This window comes from Pelodiscus sinensis, chromosome 3 (assembly GCF_049634645.1).
Source record: "Pelodiscus sinensis isolate JC-2024 chromosome 3, ASM4963464v1, whole genome shotgun sequence".
Classification (NCBI taxonomy): Eukaryota; Metazoa; Chordata; order Testudines; family Trionychidae; genus Pelodiscus; species Pelodiscus sinensis.
In genome coordinates this window covers 111,713,594-111,732,791 of record NC_134713.1, presented here as the reverse complement: position 1 = coordinate 111,732,791, position 19,198 = coordinate 111,713,594, and the positions used below count along the sequence as shown (strand labels likewise).

General features: G+C 38.5%; 1 protein-coding gene across 16 annotated transcripts in view; it reads right to left on the bottom strand.

Moving 5' to 3' along the window:
- ARID1B (AT-rich interaction domain 1B) overlaps positions 1 to 19,198 on the bottom strand; it is a 449,448-nt gene that overhangs the window by 38,229 nt on the left and 392,021 nt on the right. For 6 of the 16 annotated variants that reach the window (XM_075924514.1, XM_075924505.1, XM_075924502.1 and 3 more), the window contains 3 exons: positions 12,314 to 12,465; positions 3,989 to 4,098; positions 3,093 to 3,251 (listed from right to left, as the gene is read on the bottom strand). In XM_075924514.1, coding sequence (XP_075780629.1) covers positions 3,093 to 3,251; positions 3,989 to 4,098; positions 12,314 to 12,465 — 421 coding nt within the window. The remainder of the gene's footprint in view (positions 1 to 3,092; positions 3,252 to 3,988; positions 4,099 to 12,313; positions 12,466 to 19,198) is intronic. The other 10 variants (XM_075924500.1, XM_075924509.1, XM_075924511.1 and 7 more) reach the window with 5 other exon arrangements.

The following is a 19,198-nucleotide window of genomic DNA, read 5'->3' as shown; positions in this document are numbered from 1 at the left end:
TAGTGCCTCATTGAACAATACTCTACCACACCCCTTATGGTAAAGCTGCAAGGATCCTTCAGGCAATCCGAGATACTTGCTTGATAGTTTGTTTTATCTTCAATAATTCCTTTCAGATTTCCGCTATAGGTAGTTATCTCTATTTGCATCTGTCTGTGACTGTGCATGTATGTGTGTAAAATATAGCTTGATAGTCCCACTTTCATAGTTTGTTAATATTTCTATACTAATAAAGACCTATTTTTGTTATGCACGCACACACACAAACAGGCACAACTACGCATGTGTGATATCTTAAAAGACTGCTTGCAAAAGACTCTTCTGTGCTTCCAAAAGACAATGAGCAGTCATGGAGATTTTTATTGATTGCCTGAAGGATTCTACAGACTGCAAATCTCTCCCTAAAAACCTTGTTGGAAAAACTGTACCATTCAACTATCTCTACTGTAATATGCATATGTAGATATAAACACTGAACAGTTTTCACAGCATTTTAAGTGGATTAATAACCCGACTGTCTTAATTTGTGTCACAATGACCCTGCTCTCAGTCTCTCTCATAGTGAGACACATATTTTCATATTCTAATGAATTTTTAAGCCATTTTGTTTCTTACATAACTGATTACCGCATAGCCAGGTCACTGAATCTATCCAGCGACAGAATCCCACAATACATATTGTTACTAACCCCTTCTCTGCATCTTCTCCTTCTACACTTGCAGAAAAGAATCACTGAACAAAATGACTCTGCTGGTGCAGGAAGGTACTATGCACAGACCACCCTCACCATTGCCCTCACTCACTCAGGGAGCCAAGACCACTGTCAAAACCTTAGTACTTGGATAATCTGATGAATAAATTAGCCAGCCCAGGCCGTTTTCATATATCACTGGGAAGAACGGGGAATCCCAATTAGGGATGTGAAAGGTAAACCAGTTAGTTTCACCATTATCCAGTGAGACTTACCCGTTCCAATTAATTGATGGGGCTGGAGAAACTGCCTGCCTGCCTTGGGGAGGGGACTGCTCCAGGCCCACAGGCCCTGCTGTGGACAGGGGCTACTCTGGCAGTCCGGAGCAACCCGTTTGTGGTGGGCCCAGGCATGCCTGTTGCAGGCACCGGCCAGGCTGGGGTAGCCCTGCCTACGATAAGGGGCTGCTCCAGTCTAACCACGGTGGCCCTCCGCCCATTCCCCCTTTAGCCGGTTAATTGGTTAAACATAAATGTAATCAGTTAACCATTTAAACAGGATTTTACATCCCTAATCCCAATAACCATTTCTATCAATCTCAAACTATTGTTGTCAATTTACGCTGTAAACAAACTTATCCAACAGTTTGGCTTCCATAAAGAAAAAGAGATAATTTGCTTGACATCTTGTATCTTTCTATCATTCTGTAGTTCTCCAAACCAAAATCACACTAATCACTCAAACTATGAAGCTAACTGAAGTTAGTGAAGAAGACTGAAAAGGAGAGCATGTGGAACAGGAAGCTTACCCGTGGAAGCAAAACCTTAATGCCTCCCACATCATTCACATAAATATTCCAATTTCTTTGTTAATTTTAACTGGAAACAAACAAAATAAAACAAAAAACAAAACAAAACAAAAAAGAGAGAAAAGAAAATTTCCCATCACCAGTTTACAGAATTATCAGTTCAGAAATGTTATTAAAATAAAGACAGGATGTGACCTGGAGGGTGTAAACAACACCAGCTGCCTTCTGAGACTCAAAGTCAGTGTTATATAGATATCAAAGTTAAGGTGGTGCATTTCATCCCTAAAATTCCCCTGTTCTCCCCTGCACAGCTTACACTCTATGAAGAAAGCTGTCTCTGCAGATAAGATGCTAAGAGCATAACTACTTTCTCAGAGGAGCAAGAAGTTAGTAATTCTGAATTGACCTGCAATGTCTATAAACATTTCTGGGGACAGACAACTTTAATGTCTGGCTCTATTTGCTACAATGAGATAATAGCAATTAATAATATTCCCGGTCTGAGATGTTAACTATATTTCCAGGCTCTGGACTGGTTAAGATTTTTTATCCTCTCCAAATTGCTTTTGCCTTGAGATGTGCTCTTCAACTTACTTTGTGAAAACTAATGTGTTCCTGAAAACTAAATGCTAGGCTAACTATGCACTAAAATTGAAAAAAGCATTATATTTTGTATATAAATATAATACAGTATTTTGCTCAAGTGAGTTTTTTTTAAATAAAATAATGGCAAATACCTTCCTAATTTAAGAAGCCAAAATGGTTATTAGCTCCCATATTTGCTTATATTTTCATACTTATTTTTTGTATTTTTTGCTCTTTGCATCTCATCTGGAAATGATACTTAATTTACGTGTTATGTGCTGTTCTGGATTCAGATTTTTCTTCACAACCTGTTTCTAGCATGAGTACTACTGTTTATCTAAAAAAGTAGCTTTATAAAAATATATAATCATTAACTTTTCACTAACCTTTTGGTTCAACTGAGTGAAACGAATCACAACTGTGTGCCCTGAGAATTTATTATTTGCATATATGAAATTTAGATATACAAATGCTTCAGAACTGTCAATGACAGACTTGCCTGAGGCACCTTTTGTGGTGCAAAGCCTATAATCCACACTATGCCTGTTCTTACTACTCACAGAGAAGAAAATATATATATTTTTTTAAATAGTAACACTAATGAACAGCGGGACGAACAGTGAAGTCAGTTGTGTGAAGGAGTTTGGACCCAATAAAAGAAACGGAATGTCCTTATCAACACAATTGGCATGCTCTGTAAGCTGATGCATTATGGGACAAATGCTTTCTTCACAACAACTGCTGTATTACCAGACAGTAAACTTTCACGATGCACTCAGTTTTACTCTTTCTGTTATTACTGGGTCAAATTTTGCCCTCTGATAGGCATGCTCAGGTCCCACAGAAGCCAAGCATGTATCTGAGAGCTGAATTTGGCCCTATTATTATAATAAAGAAAGAAAATCCTTTAGTGGATAAATTATGAAGAAAAATAATTTATAAAACAAACAAGCAAGCATTAAAATATAATTAATTACAAAAAAACCCAAAAAACCAGAGCCACTTACAGGGCTTGATGGAGTCTTTGGCCAGCCTGGGCTGCTAATGCTATCACTTTCATCTCCATGAAATGAGGAGATGCTAGCAGAGCTTGGGGACATTGGGGAAGGGACTGGCAGGTTGCCTGGGGTTGGGGGCTGAGAAATACCCTGAGAGCTGTAGCTATCCTGTGGTAGAGGAATAAAAAAAAATAATATGACAAAGGCAGGGCAAACTTTATTTTAAACAAAAACAAAAAAAATACATCCAGTTTAACAGACTGACCAATTTTTTATATATAAAATATATAAACAGAGAGACACATACAGAAAACACACACATACAGAAATATATATATATATATATATAAAGGTATTAAAACAACATTTTTAATTAGTATAATTTGGAAAATTTGCTGGATGCTTGGCTAAAGTCACTAAGCCACCATGCTTACTTCAAGCTCAAATGGAATGCTAAGCATGGGTTTCCCCTTATGAAAGAAAGAAAAAAAAAAGCTGTTCACCTTATTTTATCAAATAAGGCAGGAAAGCAAAATATTAAAGTATGTTGCTGCTGCTGAGGCGGCCAAAACAGGAAGCTATAACTGAAGGCAGAGAAAAATGGCTGCAAGTATTGAAACCAGGCAAGACCCTCTTTCCCCCCCCCACTTGGCACAGCCGAATCCCCACACAACTGTTTGAGTGGGTTGTTTTGCCCCCGCGAGTTAAAATGCCAAAGAACTAGTAACTTTCAGATCCACACAATGGAGGAAAAAATAGAAAGAAAAGAAACAAACAGAATGCACATGAATGGAAAAGGCATGCGGGAAAGAACAAAAGAGGGTAGGCCAGAACCAGAAAATGGAGGACAACATAGCGGACTTCTGCTGGGCCGAACCAACACCACGTGCAGAGGAAGGAAATACCTTTGACTTGCTCTCAGGCTGTGGGGGTCCTTCTTCTTTGCCATCTGCTTTGAGAGGAAGGGGCAGTTTGGACTCACCAGGTGTCATCATATCTGCAAGACCCATAGGTGCTAATCAAAAACAGGAGAAACAGTTTAGCATGATAGCCTTGGCTTTACATGAAAATGTTTCCCATTGTCAAAAAATGATGGCATGTAATGCATGGGTATTCCACCTTCCTTTCTCCTTTTTTTTTATTGTAACACCTGGAAATCTGGAAGTCTCTTAGATTTAAGCAGACCAAACAAAAGAAAACAAACAAACAAACAAACAAAAACCAGAGGGGAGAAAATACTATTGCACAGCAAAATCATTTTAAAAGGTGTCACTAAAATGTTAATGTTTCTGGCAAGTTTGCAATTGTTTCTATAACACAACTGCAAGAAAAGAGATAGAGGTAAAATTATATACAATGTGTTACAGAGCAGATTGAAAGAAATGTTATGTCATCGAATCAATGCAAATAGCCAAAGAACAACTGCTTGACACTGCCTCAAAACTATGTGCACAGCATTCAGTAAAAATTGGGACCATCTACAAGACAACCACTTTATTTTTAGAGATTCAAGATAAGCAGAAAGGGGAAAGGACAGATAAAGCAGTAAGACGAGAAAGTGGAGTATTTAGATTTGCAAAACATACAAATTATAAGAATTAGAAAAATAACATTCTTTCAATAAAGTAACATAAACCTGATGGTTGTTGGACCAGTTTGCTTTTCTGAAAAATGCAGTCAGTTCACACACCACATTAAAAAAAATTAAGTGGGGGGCGGGAGGAAGAATAGTGGCGGACAGAACAAGCTTTAAAAAACATTTCACAGATTGTCCACAATAATGATTATTTCACATATTCGTGTATTACTATGTTTTAGAAAATAATTAGTTTTAATTACAGCAGTCAGAGAGTGAGCAGGACTCTGGTGAATAACCTGGCAAGTTTTGCAGTGTTAATTTGCTAATACCTTTAGCATCACTACAGGTTGAGATTATGGGTCTGCCAAAAAATCTACCCAACCATGTGCCATGTGAGTTTACAACTGTACGCTTAATAGTCTCCATGGAACTACTGGTGATTTTCATGGGCATGTTTTCTTGTTTTTCCCCCCACAGCATATTTGTAGCCCAATCAACCCCTTAAAGTCATCACAACACAGAAATCATAATTGAGACACTTTACAAAAATTACTTGCAATACTTAAAGACTTTAAGAATTGGAACAAAACCCCCTTTTTCAAGTGATGCAGCTGCAGCATAAATGTATTGAGATCAGCTAAAAACACTGTTATTTTTATGAATGTGGATAAAATCTCAACAAAACAGCCAACAATGTTATGCTGAGAAGCCTGTCTATACTAAACATCTGATTTTATGCTGTATTGCCCTTAAGCCCCTTTTGAGGAACAGGGAAGCTTGTGACCAGTATGAATTGAGGACCAGTATCTTGACACTTTTTTTTCAATCCTACAGATTTTTAAAATAAGCTTGTTTCCTAAAACAACACCATCACCACCACCAAAAAAAACAAACAAACAAACCAAAAGAACAGAAAATCCACACTTATGAAAGAAAGCATAAAATGTACTCCTATAATTTGGTTCCAAACTGACATGTTAACCCACATGACCATTCCAGAATTTCATACTATAGAAGTTGTTCAATACCAAACTAAACACATTCCCCCAAAATTATTTTGGAGAGATGGAAAAATCAACCAACCATCAGCCATGTTTCTTCAGCAGATTATCACACTGATGACTTCAAGGTCTTTTTGCAAATTATATTCTTTTATAACTTATTTGATATTCTTTTCTTGTAATTTGGTTTATATCAGAGAAAGGGTTACACGTTAATAGTTTAATCAAAAGACAAATGACCCAAGCCTGTAACTTACCACGGTAATAGCCATTTAAATTCACACACAAAAAAATAAATCAAATAATCATTTCAGATGATAAATTATTTTGATTTTTCCTGATTTTATCTGCTTTGCAGTTTGCTTAAAGACACTTCCACTTGTGCTGGTAACAAGGACTTTCAGGAGCTGAAGACAACTATGAAAACCTTTTTTATTTAATAAAGTGCTCTGAATGCAGGTTAATGGTCTTTGTTCTATATTTATTATTGTTCTATCTACCTTCCAGTGAGAACTGTAAGGACTCTGCCAAATGGATTGTAAGATAGTCTAGTTTCCTTGTAGCAATCTGAAAGTGCGTCTCCATCCTCTGTTGTTTCATAACTTCTTGCAAGAATATTCCCCAGTGATTTGCAACTGACATCCTTTCACTTTCTAGTAAAATGTCTCACTAGGGGCATTAGTTTGACCCTTTTCCAAGCAGTGGGAAACATCACTGTCACAAAACCCTGCTAAATTAAGACATCAGCCCTTTCTATATAGACACTAATAATCATGCAGTGAAGTGCAGACCAGAAGATAAAAAATAAAAAAAGAGGATAAAAGGGAAATTTGTGACTCAAAAAAAAAAAAAAAAGTGTTGCAGTATGCTGTGAAGAGGTTTCAAGTTCTAGCCTCTGGCTTTATTGTAAGAATATAAGAGCTAGAATAATTTCATAAAGCGAATATGGGTCAAGGTCCTGTATTAGCTATTTTATGCTGAATTTAATGTACTCAAAGGCATATCTGACATGAGTAAAACTGCAGCAAAATATTCTTTTGCTAAAGGCTGACTGTCACGTCCAGAAGATGGTGAAATATGGTAAGAGAAGCAATACACAAACATTGCTTTTCATTTTGTTGCCAGTGCAATAACAAATTACGCTCTACAAAACAGAATATTTTGGCTTCTTTTTCTCTTCTGCAAGCACACACACATAAAAGTGAATTTAGTACTCAGGTCTAATTGACAACATTGAAATCTCAAGTATTCTTCACAGTCACAGAAGAGGCAGACAGCAGCACTGCTAATATGCCTCAAACCCCTGCCTGAAGATACCTCACATTACAGGTGAAAGGATGACCTAGGATGTGATAGTAAGATGACTTATGAGCAGCCTTATCAACATCAGTTACAATACTCATGTAAAAAAGGCTCAGACATGTAGTGATGTTAGTCTGTAACTTTAAAAACAACACATGGTCCTGTGGCACCTTAGGCTACGTCTGCACTGCGGCGCTATTTCAGGATACTGGAAGTATCTCAAAATAACTATTCCACGTCATTTGAGCACGCCCGTTATTTTGAAATATAATGGGCTTGCTATTCCGACGTCCCTGTAAACCTCGTTCCACAAGGATTAAGGGAAGTTTCGGAACAGCGCTCTATTTTAAGATAAGCTATTTCGAAATTAATTCGAAATAAGCTACACAATTAGCAAAGCTCCAGTTGCATAGCTTATTTCAAGCTTCAGGTGCAGTACAGACGCATCTTTAGAGACTAACAAATATATAGTATCATCAGCTTTCTCTGAAGAAGTGGGTTTTGTCCACTAAAGCTCATGATACTATATATTTCTTGAAGGTGTCACAGGACTATTCCTGTAAGTAAAGCTAAGCATGAGTACAAGTTTTTGCAGGATTTTGGGCCCTAATCTTCGTAACTGGTAACTATGACTTTGGCTTCTGTAATGTGGGTATCTGTCCACTAAGAACAGGTCATACAAGTCACAGAATGATAGTCACTATGAGCATGGGCCTAGCGATGAACAGATGTGTACACTGGTACTAATTCACAAGTCACATAGTCCTCTGAGAACTATGGGAGCTGCAGCAATTTCAATGTGCATTGTACAGGGGATGGCTTGCATATCACATAGGTGGGTTGTGGAATCTCCATCTCCGGAGATATTTAAGAGCAGGTTAAACAGACACCTTTCAGGGATGATCTAGATGGTGCTTGGTCCTGCTGTGAGGGCAGGGGACTGGATTTGATGACCTCTCAAGGTCCCTTCCAGTTCTAGTGTTCTATAATTCTATGATAACAGGAGATGAAGGCCTCAGTTAAGCTTTTTAAGTGATTCTGGAGATAGGGTTAAAAATGTTAATATCAAAATGAAGAAAGGGTCCACATTTTTCAGAAATACCTAGTCAGCATAGGGCAAAGAATCTGACAGGTTGGCAACCATTTGGCCATAATTTTCAAAATCTGATCACCAATTGTAACCTTCTAATAGGCCCCCTTTTCTCTCCTGTGGAGGAATGAAGATTATTCCTCATCCCTCTGATAAGGTAAGACCCCCAGGGAAGCTGATTGGCACTGCTGCTTTATCAGCCAGAGGAGTTACTGATGAGAAATATGAGGCCCATTTTCATTGTAAGAGATCAGAAAATAACAATGTAACTAAATAGCAACATAGTGGGAAAATCCTTTTCTAAAAAACAATTCTCATTTTAAGTAATGTAAGTTGATATCCCTATCAAACATCTGGTCAATTAACCCACCCCCCCAAAAAAAGTATTGTTTTTAACTTGACGATGTCTCTTCAGTTTCTTTAGCACAATCACCATTTTTCATTTTCTCACTTTCATAATTTGGGATTTCTATGGTAAATAATTTATCATCATTAATAAAAGAAAGAAAATGCCAGGTTTGTGTGGGCTAATTTAATTCTAAATAGGATTTGAGAGAGGGAGAGAGAAAGAGAGAGAGAAATAAACCCTTGTGTCTCAGGATATAAGCTGGGGGGGAGGGAGGATGGGATAAGGAAAAGCTTTCTTTATGGCAGTTTGTTCCATAATTATCAGGGGATCCTAGCACTTTCTTCCAAAGCATTTGGTACTGTCACAGAGAGACCACTCTGTTAGTCAGACCACTGGTTTGATCTAGTTTGGCAATTACTATGTTCCTAGATTACTATGCGTCAGCAGAAATTGTGAATGTGCTCTGCTTTGTACATGGTAACTGCTTAAGTAACAAGATGTAGAACTGCAAAATCATCTTCCATGGAACTTGTGGCATCTGTTTAATTTAAAATACCAAAGCAAAAATACAAAACAAAACAAAAATTACCAAAAAACAAAAACAAAACAAGGCCTATTGGGAATAATACATATTAATTAATCATAAGTATCCAATCTGCAAAAATAAATATTTAGTCAATAGACTGCAACTCTGTTTTGAATAAAACCATTTTAGAAATAATCCCTAATAACGTCAGCACAAAACCCTCTCTCTTGTATGGGGTAAAATCTTATGCTTGCTATTAAAAAAAATCCCCTCCTGCTTACTGTATTTTTCCCTGGCATTATAGCTGAAGAAAGAGTTGTCACATTCATATTCCTGCTGGCTCCATTTAAATAATTACTTGCTCACTGAAGCCTGTAACAATTTGTCACTACACAAGAGGCTTTTTTTTTTGGCCCTGCACACTACCTAAAACAATTTTTTGAACTGCCATGTTGTCTTAACTTAGCAGAACAATAACTGAAGTGCCACTCAGCTAAGTTGGTGTCGATGGCTCAGTAAATCCCGTTTTCAGTCACATAACAGTCTTCATCTTTCTTTCCTCAGATGCTGCACTTCAACAAGAACAGAGCCGTTTGGCAACTCTGAATTTGTCTCATACCCAACACAAAGTTATCATAACTACTGCATTTAGAGCACTTCTCATCTTGGCAGTTCAATATCTTACTTGCTTTATTGTGTGTGGACTAGGGGTTTAGGGGTAGGGATGTTTCAGGGCATGGAAGAAATGGAGAATTCCCTTGCTCATCACGAGTATATTCTCAAATAAGGTTACTCTTTTCAGCCTAGTGTGACACAGAACATATGCTCTCTTGTAGTCCTACTTCAAATAGCTGTACAGCACAATGCACATTTGTGTGTGTGAGCACCATCAGAGGTAAAATGGCAGCCTCGACTCCTCTAGTTCATCTCATATTTCACTTCCCATTGGGTAACTTCTGAATTAATAAGACTGGAACAAAAGAAAACCTCACAAATGCACAAGCAAAAAAAACCCCCTCTGATAAATGTTTAAATTATTAAAAATCCAATATTTCAGAATGCATAACACAATAAAAAGAATCTGACTAGCCCATACAAAAGACTGCTAGGATAAATGGCCTTGCATTGAACAGATTTCCACTGTATGAAATAATGAATGGTTGAATTATCTGAACAAAAAAACCCCTGTGAATCTTCCTTTAAACTGGTTATTCCTTAGGAATACATAAATCTTCTTAGGCAGGGAACTCTGCCATCTGTTTGTTGTTGGTTATTTTTGCAGCTCTGGGGGCCAAAGAAAAAAGGGGGAAAAATTACTGCTGCTAATGGCAAGCCAGAATTTATAGTGTAGTTTCAATGCTCAGAAGTAATTTTATTTCACCAAGCCAGACAAAACACATAACTACACAACCCAAATACAATATTACCTGGGACAATGTGGTGGAGGAAATGCAAGGCATTAAATAATGGCCTGTTCAAAAGCTTTTCCCTTTTTGTCCAGAATCTAAGTGTGCTGCCTGGATAAATAAGTGGCCTCCTAGCAGTGTTAAGGGAAAGCAATTTGATTTTGTTTTTAAAATCTCTCTGATTTCATTCTTTCCCTTCCACTCACAGAAAACATATCATGATTACCTGAAAAACAAGTTAGCTGGGAAAACCTCTGTTTAATTGCGGTCAAGGGGAAAAAAAACCTCCCACTACGCTGGACATAATGAGGTACTGTGATATCAGTGTCTATTTTGTATCTAAAAACCAAAAATGACTAATAGCTGAAGAATAAAAGGATGAGAAGGAATGAAGAAATAGGGAAGATAGTGCTGGGGAAAAGGTGTAAAAACCTGGGCTCTTGGTAAGATACAGACATTCCATATTACTTGAGCAACAATAGGTATGTTAGGTACTATACAAGGCAAAGAAGGGAATCCCATCTACTTGCCTGACCTTGTAACACCTTCCTTGTAACCACACAAACCCCAAAGCTTTTCCAAGAGGAATAACTATAAATAGCAAGTGCACAGAGACTCAAACGTTTGGACTCAAGCATTCTGAAGTTATGTTTTAGGGCACTGTTTCTTAAACTGTGCTCCGTGGCACACTGGTAGGCGAGGCAGTTGGACGTGTACTGCAGAGAACAACAGAATTCAAAATGGCTGCCTTTTTCAAAAGGGGCAGCCGACTTTTTTTTTTTCCTCAACAAAAAGAATCTTTGGTGCTCCTCATAAAAAAAAAATTAAAAAGTTTAAGAAACACTGTTTTAGGGCAACCAAACTCAGACCTCAGTGGTTCAGGAGCCAAATTAGTCATCAACATTACCCAAAAGAGCCTCAGTAGGGTGGATACATTGTTTCACTTACTATGAAATAAATGTATGTGGGCAAATACCGGCCTGTAGGCTGGATCCAGTTTGCCAGGATTAGCCACCGCCGCTGTATTTACCTGTGCCTCTGCAGGTGTGGGTGATGGCTGCAGATTGCTGTGCCTGCAATTGCCCATATCTGCAGAGATGCAGATAAATAAAGCAGCGGCTAACCCTGGCCAATCGCTGCCATCTAATTGCCCAACCCTAAAATAATATATGATATAATATTGGGTATTGTTGTCACAGCAAAATGATTGACCAATTTTTATTATTTTATCAACTGCGATTGGTTAACAACGCAGTAAAAGATACAGAGTGGTTAATAACAAAGTAGGAATAAGATCCTCCGGAAAAGGGCTTTTTTCCCGGAGGATCGGGGCCAGTGTAGACGCTCTTTTCCGGCTTTTCTAAAAGCCGGAAAAAAGCGGCGGACATTTTTATTTAAATGCCGCGGGGGATATTTAAATCCCCCGCACATTTCCTTATTGCGATTTCAAAAATTACCATGCCCCTTCCGGAAAAGGGGTCAATGTAGACGTAGCCCATGTCTACAGTACACAATTTCAAAAGTGACTAGTTATTGTTGACACCAACGTACAGCACTAGAAGAGGATTGATTTTCAGAGGATAGGTGCTCAGTGCTTTCTAAAAATCAAGGTTATTTTCAGGGTCTGAAGTTGGGATCTCAAAGAATGAGGCACCCAAAATTTGTCACTTTTGAAAATATAGGTTGTCTCTCTCTCTGCTCTCCCCAAAGGCAGCCAAGTTTGGACCCAACTTTATGTGCTGCCTTAACTTTTCAAAATTATCATATCCATGTGCACACTGAGAGAAAGAATTTGATTGTAGTAGAAATGTATCAAGTGTTTCACCAAAAAATCAGAATGCCTCAATGCAGTAGTCGATAACATGCATTTAGTGGTTACCTGTATTAAGGATAATCCCCCTGCCATGAAGCCATTATTCAAGGACTTGTACCTTTAAAGAGATTCAAGGAGAAGGTCACTCCTGAAATGTTACCCACCATTACCTGTTGAACTGTTCACCATGTTAGGTGCCATGCTGTAAGGAGGTGCTTGTGGGTTCATCAGGCCAGCGCTGTTGTTCATCGGCTGCGTGTAGGGAGAGCTGGATCCCATAATACCACTCTGATTCATGCCAGGAAAACTGCCTTGCCTATTTGAAGAGAAAGCACACGCACAGGCTCCCATTACGTATCTATCTCACTGCAGGGTATGTAATGGTTCATCACAGAGTTAATCTCTTAGCATTCACAGGTAGGTAAGGAAGAGGCAGGCAATTAGTGTTTTACCTGCATTGGGGGGCTATTAGTTTTGAATTAGTTACTGTATAATCTGAGACAAATTAGATCGAACACAAACCTCCAAAAATGTCCATATTTCTTAATTTAAACTGATAAACTGATCAAAACACCACACAAGGAGATACAGATTATTTTCTGATCCAAGAGACTAGAGTAATGGATTCAGAAGAGGGAGAAAGGAGAATTTGAAACTGGGATAAGAAAAGAATAGGGGGCAAAGTTCATTTGATCCTGTCTCTCTCACAGAAGTCATATAAACAAAACTGAACCCAAAAGGGGTGTCATGTTTAGGAAATTCTTCTGTTCTTATGTTCAGGAAATTCATTCATTCGCTCGTATAAAAGGTGTCTTGTTTTCACTAAGATTTCAAATACCCATAGTGGAGTATGAACATTAGTTGTACATGAAAAGGTTATCGGCACATCGTGGGTTCTTTGAGAACCATTAAAGGTCAAAAGAGGCTTAAATGGAATTTTCAAATAAACCATGTGAATGTCATATGCTGCTGTTGCTTCTTACTCCGCCCCATCTCCTTCCAAAACCAGGATACTGCACCACAACAAATTTTCTGTTGCCAGTCCTGACTTTGTTCACAGGGTTGTGGAATCAGTCCTTCAGTAGATGATACCAAAAGAATTAAGGTAAAGAACCTGATTATGGACTTGATTACAGCACTGGACATAAAAACTTACACCAGATACTATACGTTCCATTTAGGCTGCAATCTTGCAAACAGGTATGTATGTTCTTTACTGACAAAAAGCAGTCTCATTGGAACTACTCATATGCTTAAGTTACCCACGTGTATATATACATGTTTGCATGACTGGGAATTTAGTTTGCACAACAAGCTGTCCTGATTGAAGCCTTGCTAAATGACACTCCTACATTCACTAGGGACCAGCAATTTTTTTTTTTGAGGAACAAGTAAAATATTATTTTTTTAAAAATCATTATCAGTCTAGTAAAGAATGGAGAGAAGATTTGTGCCTGGGCAAGCAAATTTTCAAAAACAAAAAGAATTTGCTTAGTTGTGTAAACGACTGATTTTGTAGTTCTTTTTCATAAACACAATGTCCATCCTACTCAAAAACTAATCCCTTTATTCCATACATTTATAATGTAATTATGCACCATACATTGGTATACTTATATCTGCAGCAGTGTTTCCTCTAACCTGGGCGGTGGCACAACTTCACAGGTGCCCAGTCAGAGGCTCAGGGATCCCTGCATGGAGATCTGTCTGACTAGGTGGGGCTGATTAATCACCTGTGAAGCTGTGCTGACCTGCAGGTTAGCAGGAACACTGGTCTGCAGACACATATTGATATTCTATTGTATATCACTCATATATATATATATATATATATATACACACACACACACACACACACACACACACACACATTTGTATAAGAAAACCATATACATGAAAATATGAACCCCAAACCTAAGAGTTTCTCCATTAAACATCTTACAAATTTTACTTTGCAGTCTACAAATAAATAAATAAAAGTGACAGGCCCACTGTTAGTAACCCCTTCTAGCAGAGAGTACCTTACTACAAGTACATAAAATGACATTTTTGGTGGCAGACTGCAGTTTTGGTATAAATGCTTTTTTCAACAGTATCTAGTATTAAAAAAAATCAGAACAAAATAAACAATCCAACTGCAAAACATAAAAACAAACCTACAACTTCTGAATGACTCAACTAGCCTCAATATTTATTTTCTTAAAATAATGTTAGATTTCCAAGATCTTTCACAGGAATTTATTTTTTAGGGGAGAGGGATATAGAGCATTAAAGCACCATTAGGCTTATTTTTTTTCAGATATGTTGTTAACTTCTTTAAAGGAATAGAGAATGTATTGTCTGAATAAAAGTATTTTTTCCAAAGTCAGTTTTGTCCATTGTTCTGCTGAATACAAACTTTTCTTCATTCCTGAAGAGGAAAAGGATTTCTTTTGATATGAAGGAGACAACTGTCATATAATGTCATTTTTTCTGACGAAGCTTGTGATGAATTGTGGAGGGATCTTTTTTAAAATGCATAATGGTGCAACTCTCCAAGGGAAAATTATAAAGAGAAATAAAGGGTAGGATCATTTGACAACAACTTAAAAAAGAGTTCAGTGTTATAATCAAGCCTTTGTTATGTAAATATTGTAACCTTTAAAAAACACTTCTCAAAGTTTTCGCTAAAAACTGTTATACATCACAACACTATCTGGTGAGGGTAAAAAAATGGTTTTTACTTTGAATACATGAGAGCCTTCTCATTAGGAATTACAAATACTAACAAAATGGGGAAACCCTGAATTTCTCTTTCTATGGCATAATGCACAAAACATGTGCTCTGAAAGATTCTTTCAAAGGGTGGGATGAGGCAGAGAGACAGGAAATAAGTTTTATAAGCCAATGTCTCACTCATGTCATCCATTTGTTTTTAAAGAAACAATGTAGATTTCCATGTTACAAGCAAGCTGAAACTGTTGGTTCAATAATATAATAATACCAAAACAGTACCTGATTTTTTTAATAGCATATTTCATGCCAAATTGTTTTATTAACTATGGGTGTGCATGAAGGAGTAAGGATCCATCCCTAAAGACCTGGTTGTAGGATCGGGGGTCTTAAACTGACATGCAAACTATATATGGGGATCATATCAGCTACCACAGCAATCAAACATGACAAATGTTAAGGAATGCAGAACAGCACTATATAACAAGAAATGCAAAACTATTTCTAGTTGAAATTGCAGGTGGGAATTAAGTATACATAATGGGTATGTCTAGACTGATTCTTCTGTCGGCAGAGGGATGCAGATTAGGCAGGCTGACATTGCAAATGAGTCAGGGATTTAAATATCCCACGCCTAATTTGTATAAAAATGGCCACCGCATTTTGCCGACTCAGCACTTTGTTGGCAAACAGCGGCAGTCTAAAGGGGGATCTGTCGAGAAAGAAAGCCTTTTTCGACAGATCCTGTAAACCTCCTTGCAGGAGGCATAAGGGATCTGTTGAAAAAGGCTTTCTTTCTCGACAGCGCCCCCTCTAAACTGTTGCTTTTTGCCCAACAGTGCTGAGTCGGCAAAACGCGGTGGCCATTTTTATGCAAATTTGGCGCAGGCTAGTTAAATCCCTGCCTCATTTGCAATGTCGACCTGCCTAATCTGTATCCCTCTGCCAACAGAGGGATGCAGTCTAGACCTACCCAATGAGACTGCTAGCTTTGGTTAGGACATAACAGAGTGCTCTACTTTAGATGCACAAACACCTTATTCATGCTCATGCCTCATACTCATGCTACACAGGGCTATGTGGATGAACCACCTTCACTTCCTTTTCTACACACTATTGCCTGTCATGATCTCGATGGACTTGTTTTTGAATAAGGGAAAAAGGTGGAGGAAAGCATTTCTTAATTCCAGTTCCAACAGACTGATGTATCAGTGTTGTGCCCATTTACTTCAGACTGTGAGAGAACCCAAATGTAATCTGCATCCCAAGATGAAAGCATCCAATGTTAATATGACCTCAAGGAGATTCTGGCTAAGCAGGATTCCTGCACAAAACTTTGGATGGATTCATCCACCAGATAAGTGACTGTAGGACCTGACTGGGTACAGATATCTGCTTATTGACACCATGTTTCTTGGGTACATAAATAGTCCTGAGTCACCCCAGAGACACTGAAGTGCAACTGCATTTTGTGTCACCAAAACACAAGATGTCATGTGTTTCAATGCTTTCAGACGTGTCCTTGCTGGAACTTGTTAGCTGAGCTGCACTCTTTGTACAAGATTCTTTAGTGCAAGGAACCCATCAAGACAGAGATCAGTTTTGCCCCCTATTGACTCCAGAACCAAGAGAATTTGTTGTATAGAGGCCAAGATTGATTTTAAGATCTACCTGCAGGTCCAGACTTCAGCATAGTGAAGTTGTTCAAACTGCCGATCCCTGCTCCTGATATTACTAACCCAGGATAAGCCAATAATTTAAGTAGTGAAAGACAGTTATTCCTAGATGACAGAAGTAGGCATCGATGACCTCCATGATTTTGAGGATAAATCCTTGGGGTGGATTACAGGCTAAAGGGTAGGAGCCAGTACCAGTCATGTTTGTGACTTAAAATTAAAAGAACAAATCTTGTAGGTAGGATGAATTGCTACATGGAAAAAGGTATTTTTGCGGATAGGAGTCATGAACCAGTTCCCTGATTTCACAGAGGGAATTACAGCTTGAGATCTAGTATTGGCCTCCAACCCCCATTTTTCTTGAGTATCAGAACAACATCTTGAATAGAGACTTCAACCTGAGTTGAAGTGGAACAGGCTCCATCGCTCCTAGATTTAGGAGGGATGAGATCTCCTGTCAGCAACTGCTTGTGAGAGTGTGGTCCCCGAAAAGGGATGGGGAGGAGGGTGGAAAGGATGAGATGCTGGTAGCCAGGATAGTATAACCCGAAGTAATGGCTTCCAGTATTAATTTGTCCAGTGTTATAGCCCAATGAAATAGGGAAGGGCAATGTCTAATTTGAGGAAAGGGGTTGTGTATTGTGTAGCTGATGACACCTGGTCGTTGGGTGGTCTGGATTCTTGACCAAACCATCAAAACTGGAATTTGAACGATGTTGAAAACATAAAGCAGTCATGATAGTTGCAAGCTATTTTTTTTTTAGTGATTCTGGTGGAAAATCGAGTGAGGCAGGATTTTTCTGTTGACTGACAGCTGCTAAACTTACTTTTATTTGCAGACATGTGTGTGTCTAAGACCTAAGTGTAGTCCAAGAGTCCCCAAGGGTAAGAAGTGACGTGACTATGGAATCTGCAGAAAGTTTCTGGCCATCAAAAGGTAAGTCTTCTACAGATGACTGCATCTTCCGCAGAAACCTAGACAATTAAATTCAGGAAGCTTGCCTCATTACTACTGAGGGGGAAATAGACCTGGGTCTTGTATCTGCTACTTCAAACAAAGCTTGTAGTGAAGTTTTGCCAAAAATGGACCCTCCTTTCTAATGGTGCTTACCTCTTCTTGAAGTTTCTGAGGTAAATGGTCAAAAGACTTTTCATAGTACAAGTAGTCATACTGTGACAACAGCAGCTGGGCATTCACTACCTTGAAGTATTGCTGAAAAACAGCTCTCATGACTAGAGCCCTGAAAATCCACAGATATCCCTGGTTCATTTTTGTGGATACCGATGAAATACAGATTGTGTACCTAGAACCCTTCAAATTTGTGTATATCCGTGGTATGCAATTGCATCCGCAGATGTGGATAGTTGCAGATCTTTTCTGACGAGGAATTCTCTGTTGTTTTCCTTCTGTTATCATTTTCCTTATACTTGGAATGGAAAGCTCTTGATACTGGTGGTGTGCTTATCCATTTTTCAATCAAAGAGAGTGTTGCAGACACGGATTTCAGGGTCATTTTCTCCTTGGAAGCTCTCTGTGGTAGTAATCTCAATGAAGATGGGGCACTGACAGACATGGATGGGGGGGGGTTCCTGTACCTGCACCTGAAGCCAGTTTTAAAACTTGCTCCATCATTAATGGTCTATACTTAATTTTCCTGTTTTTATAGGATCTTCTTTTAAAAGAAGAGCAGATTTTATATTTGCGGAAAACACGAGAGCCTCCCAAATAACGAAGGCAGTGAGAATGTCTGTCATTAGCAGCAACTGCTAATTGACCAGAGAGGCACCTATTAAATTCTGGGGAGCCCACCAAGAAATAAAGGCGTTCAAGTCCCTTGACAGGAGAAAAAGAAAAAAAAAGTATTTTTTTAAGACAAGTGAAACAAATATCCCAGCTATAAGGTGCTAAGCCCATTACTGAATAAGAACTCATTACAGACAGAAAACATAAATAAAAGGAGAAAACAGGCACATAGCAAACAGGCACATGCTAGACTTTGTCTCTGGCTGAAGGCAGTTCAGAAGGACTTGAGGGCAGTTCCTCCATATAGTTAACATAGCCTCAGAATGGGATATAGGAATGCGTAGGGCGCATATGTGGACAGAGAGGCCATTGCTACAAAATCTGCAATCAAAAGCACAGGAGGTTTTGCACCCCTAATGTGGAACATCCTCAGGGAAACTATTCAGAGACCTCAGTTTTCATTGTAATCAAGTTCCATAGCATATTGGTTCAGTAATGAAACAGAGAATCATCTAGTACCAGTTCCTGTAGAACCTGTGTGTTATTTGGTAGTCTCCTATCAAAGTACTGACCGACACTGAATTATATTACATATGGCACAGAGACCTTTACAGCTACAATTTGGAACACAATCTTTGCAAAACTGAAGACTATTTTATCCTGGGGTCAGGTGCAGTGTCCAATATAAAGCTCACCAGCTATACTGCTCTATAATGGTCTGGTTTAGAGACCATCTTAGCTAGTAGGGGGAAAAGTTTCTGGTAGGGAGAAAAATCAGGTATTACTTCAGCCTCTAATTATCACTTCACAGTGGGCCTCCCTTTGAGTAAAGACTGCTGACTGTGACAAACTGCTGCATCAGTGTGATATAATATGAAGTAGAGTCCATTAAAAACTGAGCTGAGATCACCAAACAC